The sequence below is a fragment of the Sporobolomyces koalae genome, assembly GCF_050403365.1.
Source record: "Sporobolomyces koalae JCM15063 DNA, S_koalae_JCM15063T_v1_ctg25, whole genome shotgun sequence".
NCBI lineage: Eukaryota > Fungi > Basidiomycota > Microbotryomycetes > Sporidiobolales > Sporidiobolaceae > Sporobolomyces > Sporobolomyces koalae.
This window is the reverse complement of record NW_027481746.1, coordinates 142,764-155,401: the sequence shown is the minus strand read 5'-3', so window position 1 is coordinate 155,401 and position 12,638 is coordinate 142,764. Positions and strand designations below refer to the sequence as shown.

General features: G+C 55.8%; 4 protein-coding genes across 4 annotated transcripts; 2 read left to right on the top strand and 2 right to left on the bottom strand.

The window, feature by feature from the left end:
* Positions 1-110: 110 nt before the first annotated feature.
* JCM15063_000722 (putative endodeoxyribonuclease) lies at positions 111-1,501 on the top strand (the record flags this gene model as incomplete). Its single annotated transcript, XM_076679679.1, has 4 exons — positions 111-278; positions 373-457; positions 536-1,057; positions 1,137-1,501. 4 exons carry the CDS (start codon positions 111-113, stop codon positions 1,499-1,501), a joined length of 1,140 nt encoding a protein of 379 aa, XP_076533227.1.
* Positions 1,502-1,568: 67 nt separating this feature from the next.
* JCM15063_000721 (uncharacterized protein) lies at positions 1,569-2,828 on the bottom strand (the record flags this gene model as incomplete). The annotated part of the gene is made up of 3 exons (XM_076679678.1): positions 1,569-2,055; positions 2,148-2,205; positions 2,276-2,828. 3 exons carry the CDS (start codon positions 2,826-2,828, stop codon positions 1,569-1,571), a joined length of 1,098 nt encoding a protein of 365 aa, XP_076533226.1.
* A 441-nt stretch (positions 2,829-3,269) lies between these two features.
* Positions 3,270-4,489, bottom strand: MAF1 (RNA polymerase III-inhibiting protein MAF1; the record flags this gene model as incomplete). The annotated part of the gene is made up of 2 exons (XM_076679677.1): positions 3,270-4,424; positions 4,472-4,489. 2 exons carry the CDS (start codon positions 4,487-4,489, stop codon positions 3,270-3,272), a joined length of 1,173 nt encoding a protein of 390 aa, XP_076533225.1.
* A 1,717-nt stretch (positions 4,490-6,206) lies between these two features.
* TAF2 (transcription initiation factor TFIID subunit TAF2) lies at positions 6,207-12,591 on the top strand (the record flags this gene model as incomplete). The annotated part of the gene is made up of 14 exons (XM_076679676.1): positions 6,207-6,275; positions 6,340-6,765; positions 6,849-8,666; positions 8,732-8,851; positions 8,914-9,078; positions 9,150-9,260; positions 9,327-9,542; positions 9,607-9,674; positions 9,736-10,071; positions 10,140-10,348; positions 10,410-11,769; positions 11,840-12,112; positions 12,176-12,444; positions 12,518-12,591. 14 exons carry the CDS (start codon positions 6,207-6,209, stop codon positions 12,589-12,591), a joined length of 5,514 nt encoding a protein of 1,837 aa, XP_076533224.1.
* Between the last annotated feature and the right edge of the window lie 47 nt (positions 12,592-12,638).

The window sequence follows — 12,638 nt, the reverse complement described above, 5'->3', positions numbered from 1 at the left end:
CGAGCGCTGTTGATCTTTAGAAATGCACGACTTGTAATCACCGCCACCTCGCAACCTTTGTTCGGCTCTCGATCGACTACGCACACGGACGGAAAGGCTGCTGTAAGACGATGACTGGTTGGAGAGATACTCGCCCCGCCCATCTCGACCCCGAGACCCGGTTTGCAGCCCCGCCAGACGCTCAAGTACTCCGTCGCCTGCATGACGCGCATTGTCACCCATGTGACGATGTGGCGTTCTCATCCGAAGCCATGAACTCGCTGCACACGGCCAAATTCGCAAGTCACGCATCCTGAATCCCCAAGTTGCTCTCGTCGCAATGACCTCATGCTCACCTTGTCGACTCTACCGACTCGTACTCGCAAAAAGCAGTGCGTCATGAGTAGCAGCTTGACGAATCAATATCGCACGAAGCAAGTCGTCGAAGCGAGACCAGCCGACGTGATTCCGTGTTTTGGTACGTTCAAATCTCGCTTTGGGTTGGATCTGCGTCAACCCGGATCTGACTCCCCCCTCTTTGTTCTTCTTTCTCAAGGACTTCATCCATGGTACTCGCACCCCATCTCGTTCGCGCCTCCTAAATCGGTTCCAACAAAGTTCGAGCACTATACCGCGCTGTTCCCGGATCCAAACTCTCCAACCGAGCCTCATCCAACGCTCTCGAAGCTCTTGCCGTACCTCGCCGATCCCGTATCGATCGGAACCTTCCTGTCACAACTTGAAGCGGACCTCGAAGAACACGCCTCGAGTTTCGTCGGAGAGGTTGGACTCGACAAAGCGTTCAAGCTCCCGAACCCTCCTCACCTCGCACTCGAACTCGGATCAAAGAACTCAGACCTCTCGACCCCGATCGATCACCAGACTCGAGTCGTTGAAGCTCAATGGAACCTCGCGATTCGACTGCGCAAGAACGTCAGTCAACACTGTGTGAGGAGTACGTTTGAAACGGTCGAACTGTTGAAACGATACAAACGGGATCACCCAGGGTTCGAGTCAATTTACGTCTGCTTGCATTCGTTCGGAGGCAGTGCGGAAGCGGCGAGACAGATCCAAAAAAGTAACCTTCTTCTTCTGAGCCAAAAACTTCCCCTGGTCCCGTCCACTGACGTTGACGGCGTAAATTCGATGGTTCCTAGATCATGCCAACGTGTTCTTTTCGTTCTCGACCATCATTTCGGGGCGATCTCCCAATTTCTACAAACTGTTGAAGAGTATCGAACCCGATCGGTTGTTACTCGAGAGTGACTTTTCCGACACGACTCGAATCGATGAACAGATTTGGGAAATCTTTGAAGCCGTATGTCTCTCTCGAGAGTGGACTGTCGATCAAGCGGTTGAACAACTCGAAAGCAACTGGAATCGGTTCACGCAACCTGCCGATGAACGTCCTGAACCGAGACCTCGCAAGAGCGCGAAACAGAGGAAGAGGGAGAAGAACAAACAAGATTTGTACGTTTCGGACGAAGACAACAACGACAACAAGGCAAACCAGGGGGTATGACGCGATCAAAGGAACGGAGTGGGTAGCACAAAAAGGGGGATTTGTCTCGATACGACACGACACAATGTCAGGAGGAGGAGGTTGCAGTGGGATTCAGGTCGAGACCTTGAACGAGGTTCTCGAGCTGGATCCAGTGCGATTCAGCCAATCTCGATTCGGCCCTCGCACGTTTCTCGACCGCTTCGAGTTCGACCGCGCGTGCGACCAATCGGCTCTCCATGCCCCTGATTAACGCTTGTACCGATTCGAGATGGTGTTTGAGGGCTTCTGGGCTCATGCTCGAATCGCCAGGTATCCGAGTCGCAGCGATCGACGGCGGAGACGACACCGAAGAAAAACTCGTCGTCACTGATTCTGTCGATTCCTCACGCACGTGTTCGACCGAAGGAGACATGGTAGCAGACGAGGAAGGCGGAGGGGTCAAGATACTGGGTCGAGGTTTCGACCGGAATGCGGGAGCGCTCGCGAGGGTAGGTTTGTCGGACAACAAGTTCAACTCTTCTGCCCAATTCGGACCGTGCATCCTTTCGAACCAATCGTTGAGTCGTCGCTCCCTTATTACACGCGCATCATCCGGGGGAGTTAGCGAAAAAGAAAGAATTTTGTAGCTGCATATTTTCCGAGAATTGGGGTTTGAACAACTCACTTGGTTCGTAATCGATCCAACTCGGCCAAACTCTTCTCGGCCTCTCTCTGGTACCCACCTGATCGCCGCGATGTACATCTATTCAGCGTACTCCCAACGAGAGAAAAGGAAATTGGGCAACGCTTTACCCAGGAGAGCTTCTTGATCGTTGAACTGTTTGACGAGTTCGTCGACTTGGATCGCATCGAGTCCACCTTGGTTCGTTCCCCCCGTCGCTGCAAGTTGTTCGAGTTGATCACATTTCGAACCGAGGTCTTTCTTGTCCCTCGTCAACACATTGATCTCTCTCCTCAACGCAGCAATCTCTTGATCCTTGTCTTCCAACTGTTTCCTCATCGTCACCAACTCTCCATTCGTCAATTTACCCGGTCTCGGAGTTGCAGCATCGATTTCAGCAGCGTTGAATGAAGTTCTTGAAGGAGTTTGTAGAGACAATCCTAGAGTTTGACTGATCTCGGCTGCTTCCCTCCTTGCTTGTTCAGACCTCTCTTTCGAAGCGAGTGCGGCCAAAGACGAAGAGTGGGCATGGTGAATCGAACGCGAAGTACTGATCGAGGTGGTCGTCGATGATGATGATGGAGTTGAAGGGATGCAACTGGTTCGACCATAAGTGCGATTCGAACGAGTGATCGTGTCGACGAGTGACACGGGTACGTAGCCCGATGCGTTTGGAGAATCCATTCTGGGAGGAAAGTGTCGAGAGAAGGAGGAACGCGTTCGCAAGTTGAATGATGAAACGCACGCGCAAATTCTATAGCGACCACTTGTGTATTGTAAACCGCTATCATAGCCCATAAAAGCGTTTTTTGAGATTTAATACACTCTGTCAGGTTCAGGTACGTAGTCAAGCAGAGTTGTAGACACAAGTAATCACACCCAACGGGTCTGAGGAAAATCGAAAGCGAAAACACAAGGGAAGAGGAAGACGACACATGAAAGACAAGGGAAAACGACGACAAGGGAAAGGCATCAGAGCCAAGTGTGGAGACAGCAGAGCCGGAAACAGTAGAAAGTAGTGAACAGAATTGGGGAAAAAAAAGACGAATCGTACAAACAGGAGATACGTCCGAGCTAAGCTCGATCTCGATACCTGCCATGTGAAAAAAGAGAGGGGAATCGACCTCAAGCTTTGACCTTCTTGTGTTGAACGGGGATAGACGAGACCGAGCTCGTCGAATGAGTGCGTTTGAGCTGAGCCGAGACAATGTCGTTGACTGGGCCCGCACGCAAGGCCGAGCCGGACGCTTTCGCCCCAGTTATCGGCGACCTCCTCTTTGGGCGGTTCTCGGAAGGCGTCTTGGCCCACGCATTGATGAATACGATGCGCTTGAGCTTCTTGTTGTACAGGAACTGGAACGTCGACCACAAGAGTCCTCCGCTCGAAGATTCCGAAAAGTAATCTTCCGCATCGCCGTTGGTTGATCCAGGGGTGCCCGGTGGGAACACGGACGAGATTGACTTCATCGGTGAACGCTTCGAGAACGGCGTCGAAGGCCCCGTGAACGGTGAAGGTCGCGATCCGTACGACGACCTGAACCTCGCGCCGTGGCTCGCGCCTTCGACGCCTTCCATCTCGAACGCCATGCCTCCGTCATCGTCGCGCTCGAACGCATCGTCGTCGGCAGAGTCGTCCTCCTCGTCGTCCGATTCGGCCGCATGCGGGTCCGAGTCCATGTCGGGCGAGTAGGTGAACACCTCGCACTCGGCGAGGTCGATGATCGGGTCAAGCACTTGACGCAGGAACGGGTCTGTGCGGATCGCGTCGTGTGCGTTAGGTCCACCAAAGTGGGGCGTCGACGAAGGGAGCGAGATGGGGTCGGAATACGGCGACGAGCTCGGCGGGAAAGACGAAGGGTATGCCGAGAACGAGCGCTGGCCTGACGGCGAGCGCAGGTGGTCGAGCGCGGTCGAGAGGGAGGCGAGCACGGCGCGAGGACCTTCCTCGCGACGGAAGTCTTCGGGTCGGACTTTGGAAAAGTCGTGGTCCGGGAAGGCGACGTTGAGGAGACCGATCAGAAGCCACAGCGTCTTACGAGACTGGGGCTTGTCGAGCGGACCGAACGCACTGTCGAGGAGGCCCTGGTGGTGCTCGGGCGGGGAGATGGACGTCGAGAGGGAGAGATCCGACACGAACTCGGACTCGAGCGTCTTGAACAGTTTGCGTTCCTTGGCGACTTGCTTGCACGAGTACGCTTCGATGCGGGTCGTCAGTTTGAGCGTCGCGGTCGACATGCACAGCGCGTTCGACAGGACATCGAGTTCGGCAATGTCGAGAAACTGCACGTGCGGCGAGAGCGAGGTGAGTTACTGTATCGTTCGCATACTTTCGCTCGCGAATGCATGCAGCGAACAGCGGATAGTGCGCGACGAGAAGGCGCCAGACCGGGGGATAACAACATGAAAATTTATCCTCACCTTCATCTTGCGGGCGGGCCGAACGTCGGGCTGCGCGCTGAGGTCAGACTGCGATTTACGGGGCGCAAGCGACTGACGGCGGGTCTTGGACGACTGCTACGTCGACTGTGAGCGTGCTGTACAGTCCGCACAGGCGGCACAGGTCTGGGTCAGGCTGGATAGCGTCGTGCGGTGTGACTGCATGCGCAAACACTCACGTCTGACTCGGGTCGATCCGGCGGGGGAGGGGAGACGCGACGGGCGGGGGCTGTCGTCTGGTGAAGGTCTGTGGCGTTGATCGGAGAGGCGGAGGAGGGGATAAGCGAGCGCGATCGATACGACGGACGGAGCTGACTTGGGCGAGGGGGAGACGGGAGGCTGGGTTTAGCACTCGCGAACGATGCAGGGCTGACGGGGGAGAGCGTGGGCGGGCGGCGGAGGGGCGGGCTGGTGAGAGAATAGGGTCTTCAACAGTCTATGCGAGTGATCATGAAGGATCGGGGTGAGGGAGGAGGCGGAAGGGTCGAATTTCCGGTCGCCGTTCGCGCCTTCGCGATTCACCCAAACAAACCAAAGCGCACGTTCTTTTCAAGTTCCGAAACCCTCGCTAGTGCCTTCCATCCGCGATAGATGCACAGAGGGGATCTAACTACTCGCGAGGAGCAATCCGAGTGCATCTGGTGAACGTGATGTCAGCGGCACGCGCGCGCCTATATATCCCGACATCGCCAATGTTCACGTTCGTTGGGGCCGGGTCCGTCCGCCGCAATGCTAGCTGTGGGAACGATACGAGGCGCGGTGCATTGCTTCCATGACCCTTGCGAGACGTAGGCCTCGCGAGCTGTGCCCCACTCGTCGCCACACAGATTTCCGCCGACTATCGCGCTCCCAGAACAACAGAGAAAGAGTCTGCATCCAAGACGCAGCTCCAGCATGTGCATAAACAGGTGTCAGGGAGCGCATTGCCAGCGAGTAACCCTAGCAGCTCGAGCGGCCGAGCACCGAGTGAAAGTGGAGCCAACGCAGAAGCGGTCGAAGAGCATGTAGGAGCCGGAGCAGCGGAAGAGTCTAGCTAGCATACAGCATAATCAGAGCGAATAGCTCTGGATGGCGATGCCCCGGTCGGGTCGGCATCCCTAGACGATCAGAGACAGACAGCGAGACGACCAAGCCAAAACCTGGTTTCTGCGCGGATGGATCGCTCGACCGTAGACAGAACTTTCAAGCAGGTATAAGACGGTCTCACGGGCGAGCCTGCGGAATCTGGAAATATATAGGGCGCGACGAAGAGTGGTTCCGAGGATGAACTGCTGGATCGAGGTTGAGGTTCAAGCGCCGCACCAGGATCGTGCAAGCGACAATCTTGAGACATGCCCATGTTTCTGGGATGAATGGAGCCAACATGCGGGTTGGTGAATCGTGCATGAAGGGGATGCGAGATGGAGAGACAGAGCCGGGCTGCGCCCGATCAACTCGACGCCTCGACGACTCACGCGCACCAGTCTGACACCGTTCGAGCAGGCACCAGTCATCAAGCAGAGTCCAGCTCGTATCTCCGCACGAGGGAAGCATTCGCTTGCTTGTCCCTGCCGACTGCCGCCCGCTCGTCTGCCGGAACCGGAACTGGCCTAGTCTGCCTCGCACGCCTTTCAGTGTTACAGCACGATGGGCAAAGGGTTTAATGTCACGAATCAGAAGGTCTCGATCAGTATCGGGCTCAATGGAAGAATCAATGTGAGTTACGCAATCACTCGACAACCACCCGGACGCTGCAGCAACTGACGACGCCCTCACGTAGGGCTACACGGAATTGACCATTGTACCCACCGAGCCTGATCTGCGCACAGTGTGGCTCAATGCCCGTTCGCTCAACGTCCTCTCGACCTCGCTCCGCGTTCCGACTGTCGTCCCGCTTGACTTCTCGCACCTGCCTCCGGCTCCTCCGACCCTGACAGAGCCAACTAATATCCACACTTATCCCGAGCTCAAGCGGTCTGTATGGCGAGCAGACAACGAGGGGGAAGAGGGCGAATTGGGCATAGCGATTCCACATGCGTGCATTGTGCGCATCCCTCGACCAGGCGGCGAGACGCCGTCGACCTCGAAGAACGCCGAGGCACCGAAGCCTGATGAGTACGAGCCATTCGCCGTTGCGGTCGAGTACGAGGTCGTCAAACCAGGCATCGGAATCGTCGTGGTTGCACCGGACGATGCCAACCCTTCCGTGCGTACTACCTTGCCTCAGCTCCTCAGCTTTGCGATGTGTGCCAGTCTCGCTGACGATGGAGCGCTTCGGTCCCACAATAGCGCTTTCCTCATGTATTTACTTCCGCCATCTCCGACATCGGTGCGCGCACTTGGGTCCCTTGCTCGGACTCTCCACGCGAGCGGTGTACGTGGGACCTCGAACTCGTCGCGCCGCGCGTCTTGGCGTCCGCTGTCTCGACTTCGCGACCTCCAAAGGCACTCGACGAGAACGGCGAAGAGGTAGAACGAGACGGAGACGAGGAAGACGACGAGGAAGACGAGGAAGAGGTGGATGGCGAATGGCCCATCTCGGTCGTCGCTTCCGGCGAACTGATCGAGCAGGTCGTGCATCCCGATCGAAGCGACCGCGTCATCTGGCACTTTGCTCAGATCTCGCCCGTCTCGGTTCAGCAAATCGGTTGGGCTGTCGGACCGTTTGTCATCACCGAAGTACAAGGAACGCCCAAAGTGAAAGAGAAGCGTGAACCAGTCGAAGGTGAAGAAGAGGTTGAGCAGGAAGAAGAACTCGAAGAAGATCAAGGGCCCAAGATCAACGCGCTCTGCCTGCCGGGACGCGAGGACGAGATGGAGTACAGCGTAGGTGTCCTGAGGAAAGCGATGGAGTACTACACGACGGCCTTCGGATCGTATCCTTTTGCGACCTACACCGTCGCATTTGTCGACTCGCTCGCATCAGGCTCCCCAAATTTTCATTCGGCTGCGATGGCCCTCATCGGCTCCGATCTTTTGCATCCTACGAGTGTGATTGATCAGGCGTACGAGACGCGTCACCTTCTCGCACACGCCCTCGCCGTACAATGGTCTGGCGTGAACCTGGTCCCGCGCACGCCGTCCGACTCGTGGTTGGTGATCGGCATCGCGCTTCACATGACTTCGCTCTTCCTCAAGTCGATCTGGGGTACCAATGAATACCGGTTCCGACTCAAGAAGGATATGAACCGTTGCGTCGAGCAGGACATTCAGTTCGAGCCGATCTGCGTCCCAGCACGACTTACGGCTCCAGAACCCTCTCAGATGCAATTCATTGCATTGAAAGCACCGCTAGTCCTGCACATTCTCGATAAACACCTGCGCAAGTCCGGTACCTCGCTCGGACTCGACAAGGTGTTGCCCAAAATCTTCCTCGACGCGATCACCTCCGACATGTCTGCCTCGGCCTCGTCGAACGCCAACATGCTTGCCACTACGTCGTTCATGCGCACGTGCCGCAAGTCTTGCGGAGGATCTTCCGACGCACTCAAGACGTTCTTCGACCAGTGGGTGTACGGATCCGGATGCCCCACGTTCGAAGTGACGGCCAACTTCAACCGCAAGCGTATGGCCGTCGAATTGAACGTGACGCAACGGTGTTATGCGTATGCCTGGTCACAGAAGGCACCATGGGAGGCGCAAGGCCATCTACGACCGATACCGCTGTTTGACGGACAGATGACCATCCGGATTCACGAAGCAGATGGTACGCCGTACGAGCACGTCCTCGCAATTCAGGATCCGTTCAAACGCCACGAGGTTCCCTTCAACACGAAATACAAGCGAGTGCGCAGGAATACGAAACGATATCAAGCTCGTCAAGCAGCCGCAACGGCTGCAGCGCTCGGAGATACCGAAGCTCAAGAAGAAATGAACTTGATCGATGTCGGTTTCAGTCTCGGCATGTGGGAAGACGAGAAGGAACGTGAACGGTGGCGAGTGGCCGATTGGACCGAAGAAGACGATGTCACGATGAGTCAGGCCACGTACGAGTGGATCCGAATAGACTCGGACATGGATTGGATTTGTACCGTCAAGTTTTCTCAACCCGACTTCATGTGGATCTCGCAACTGCAGCGAGACCGCGATGTGATTGCTCAGCTCGAGGTAAAATACTTTACCTCGCTACGTCACTATGGGTTTCTACTGATCGATAGTGCGGAACTCGACAGGCCATTCACGCACTCTCCGGTTTGCCATCAGCGATCGTCTCGAGCAATCTGTGTAAGACTGTGCTCGTCAGCAATTACTTTGTTCGGATTCGAATGGAAGCTGCTCTCGCTCTGATCTCGGTCAGTTAAACGCACTCCTATCCGGCACAGTCAAAAAAATACTGACACAATCCGTTCGATAGTGCGCGACGGTCCATCAAGATTACCTTGGCTTGTTCCACCTGTTCAAGCTGTTCCAGACCTGGTACTGCTTCGAACCCGATGTCGAGACCAAAGATCCTTTCGGCTTTCGCTGCATCCCCAAAACAAACGACTTTTCCGACTTTACCATGTATTTCCTCAAAAAAGTGGGCACACTCCCTTACCGTGCTCCGCGTTCGCCCGGGCTCACCTTTATGTTCTGGTCTCTTCATGACAGACTATTCTCACCGCTATTTCCATGGTGCGAGATGACAAAGGCCAGACTCCGCCAGTCATCCAGCAGTTCCTCGTTGACTTGCTCGCGTACAACGACAACCTCGGCAACAAGGTTCGTTTGTGACGCCGTGTCGGACTGCGCTCGACAGCGAATGATCTGACTCGTTGCTTGCACCAGTACTCGGACGCTCATTATGTCTCGTCAATCATGAACGCTCTTGCCCATGCTTTCGTCAAGACTCTTCCGCGCGCGCTCAACCCTTTCGCATCGGAGCTTGATGAAATCGAAGGCAACGAGAATCTGGCGCCAGCAGTCCAAGAAGTTGAGCGGTACATGGCGGCAGACCGGCTCGTGCCAGGGTATCACAACGTAGTTACGATTGCTGCGATCGAGGTACAATTGACATTGTACCGTGTCTCCGAGTGTTACGCTGCTAACCTGCACAATCGTCGTACAGTTCAAGCTCAAACTCACGCTCGCGTCTTTGATCCCTGAAGACCGCATGCTGTTCTTCTCGTATACTCGGTAAGTCAGTACGCTTGTCATGCAAGGTGGCGAAGGCTGACGACCCGAGGAAATATTGTAGCGACGGCAATTATCCTGCAGTTCGAATAGCTGCGTTTGATGCTCTGCTCCTGCTTAATCCGCTACAGGATGTCATGCCTCTCGTTCGGTATCTCTTTTCGGTCATGCGCGACGATTCCTCCCGTCTCGTGCAGCGAAGGCTAGCCGAGACCGTCCTCGAATCGCTGCCCATCCTTGCAGCCGTCCAAGACCTTGCGCCACCCGACCCTGAAGTTGACGAACACGGCAATCCGCTCAACAAGAAAGAACGCGACATGCTCACCAATGTTCTCAAAGCGTTGCGGAAAAAACCCGGACGATCCCTCAACTATCGTCAGAGTCTGCTCGCAACACTGACGTGAGCTCAGCTCTTCTACCACCTCCCTGGGATCTCCGCAGCTGATGTCGTCTTTCTGATCCTTGTAGGCATCCCGACGTTGATCCAGAGGTCCGGACTTGCTGCTTGAAAATTTGTGAAGCTACGGTACGACCAGAGGGCGAACCAATCCCAAAGATGCGATTCCGCTTGCCGCCCACCCCGGCCGCTGAAGCTCCGCCGACGCCTGTCGGAACTCTGCCGAAACTCAAGCTCGGTTCTTCGAGCTCAAGCGTGCCGAAGATCACGATTCCACCGCGTAGGTCTCAAAAGTACTCATGTCCTTGTCAGAACTTCATTGCTGACAGACTCAACAACAGCCATGGACGTCTCTCCGGCTCCTCTCGAAACACTGCCTCTCAACATTCCCGAGGAAATCGTACCAAAGAAGCACAAGGAGAAGAGCAAGGCTCACGTTCCGAAGGCTCCTACAGCTCAAGCATCCGGAATGACGGTACACGACGTTGCCTCGTGCAAGAGTATCCTCAAAAAGTTGCTCAAGGACAAGAAATCGCTCTTGTTCCGTGCGCCCGTCGATCCCGTCAAAGCGGGCGCGCTCGACTACTTCAACGTCATCCTGAATCCAATGGACCTCGGCACGATGGGTCACAAACTCAACGCTGGTCTATATCCAGATCGATACGCGTTCCGAGACGATTTCAAGCTCATCGTTTCGAACGCGAAGCTTTACAATGGTGCGCAATCGCCGATTGGCGCACTCGCCGATGATCTCGATGCCCTCTTTGACAGACAGTGGGACCGAGTCGAGGCAACTCTGAGAGCTCTCGAGAACCGCGGCGAGTCTTCCTACATGCCGCAACCAGCGAAACCTCGACCTCTGCCTCCTCCGCCTCCACCGCCGCTCGCGCCCAATCATCTTCCCCCTGCGTCGCACTTGCCTTCGAAACCCGACTTCAACACAAAGCCTCCCGCGCCTACAGCGACTCCTTCTTTTACCCTCAAACTCAAACAGCCTGTCGCTCCTCCTCCACCGCCACCCTTGCCGCCATTAGAGCCCGTCTCATTCGACATTTTGCCGCCTCCTCCGGCTCCCTTGCCGTCTTACCCCGCTATGCCGCCGCCGCCGCCTCCGCCTCCGGCTGCAGCGCCTGCACCCACTCCGGCTCCGAAAACGGGAGGATTCAAGATTACGCTCGGGGGTTCCTCCTTGTCCGCGTCGCCTTCTCCTTTTCCGACGCCAGCACCGAAAGCGGAGCCTTCGTACTCGCCCGCGCTATCGCCGTACGAGACTCCCCAACCTTCCTACTCGCCTCGACCTTCGCCAGCGCCGCCCGCTTACGCGGGAGCTATGGATGGCGTCCCGAATGTGTACTCTCCCGCTGCATGGGCGGCACAGCCAGTCAAGGAGAAGAAGAAGAAGCGGGACAAGGAAGGCAAGGAGAAGAAGCCCAAACCCAACTACGCTGAACCGGCCGACTTTGATCCAGTCCTTGACGATCCGGAACACCTCGTACCGGTCGCTACGCAACCTTTCGTCTACCAAGCGCCAGGTCGACCTGCGATACTCGATGATCCGATGCCACCGCACCCGACGCGCTGGCAACGTCCCGACGATCCGATTGACATCAAAAAGGCAAAGATGGTCATAAGCAAAGTTCAGGGCATTCGCGAAGCGTTCTTCTTCCTCCTGCCTGTCGAAGCCGTCGGTCCTCTCGCGACGTGAGTCCCATATGCATGACCTGTTGCCATTCCTGCTGGCATGCTAATGTCGGGCTCGCTTGCGCTTCAGCTACTATGACGAGATTCCGCACCCGATGGATCTGCGGACAATGACGCAGAAACTCGACTCGGGGCAGTATGCAACCTTTGGCGAGCTGTTTGCCGACTTTGACTTGATCGTCGCGAACTGCGAAAAGTTCAACGTCCCCAACACTGAACCGATCTGGCATGTACTCGTGCTCGACCGCACATGGCGCTCCGAGTGGGAGAAAGCGAGCAAGCTGGCTTACAACACGAAGCGGAGTATTGGCGCGATGCTCAAGAAGCTCATGGAGGAAGGATCGTACGTCCTTGGCGTACCGCCTCTCGGAGCTATCGAGACTGACTGGTTCTTTCTCGTCTCCAGGGCTCAACCTTTCATGGTACCGATTGCCGATCTCGCGGTGCAAGTCCCGGCCTACTACACGGTCATCCCGCCTCACCAAGGTCGAGATCTCAAGATGATCAAGAAGAAGCTCGAGGCGGACCAATACCAGACGATCGAAGCACTCGAGGCGGATTTCGACTTGATGATACACAACTGCTACACGTTCAATGGCACCGAGAGCCACGTGTCACTCAGTGCGCGGGACATTCACGACAAGTTCCGCCAGAACATCAAAAGGATCAAAATCGGTGCGTACTTCTTGCCAGAGCTTGTCTGCCGAACATCAAGGCTGATTACGTCTGTCATGATCCGAATTCTCAGAGTCCAACAAGAGCTCGAAGCGCTCGAGCTCATCGTTCGGAGGCGGGAATGCATCAAAGAAAATGAAAATGTAACAATTCTCCTAGTGCGCGACTCTTACAAGCAGATTGTCTGTCTACTT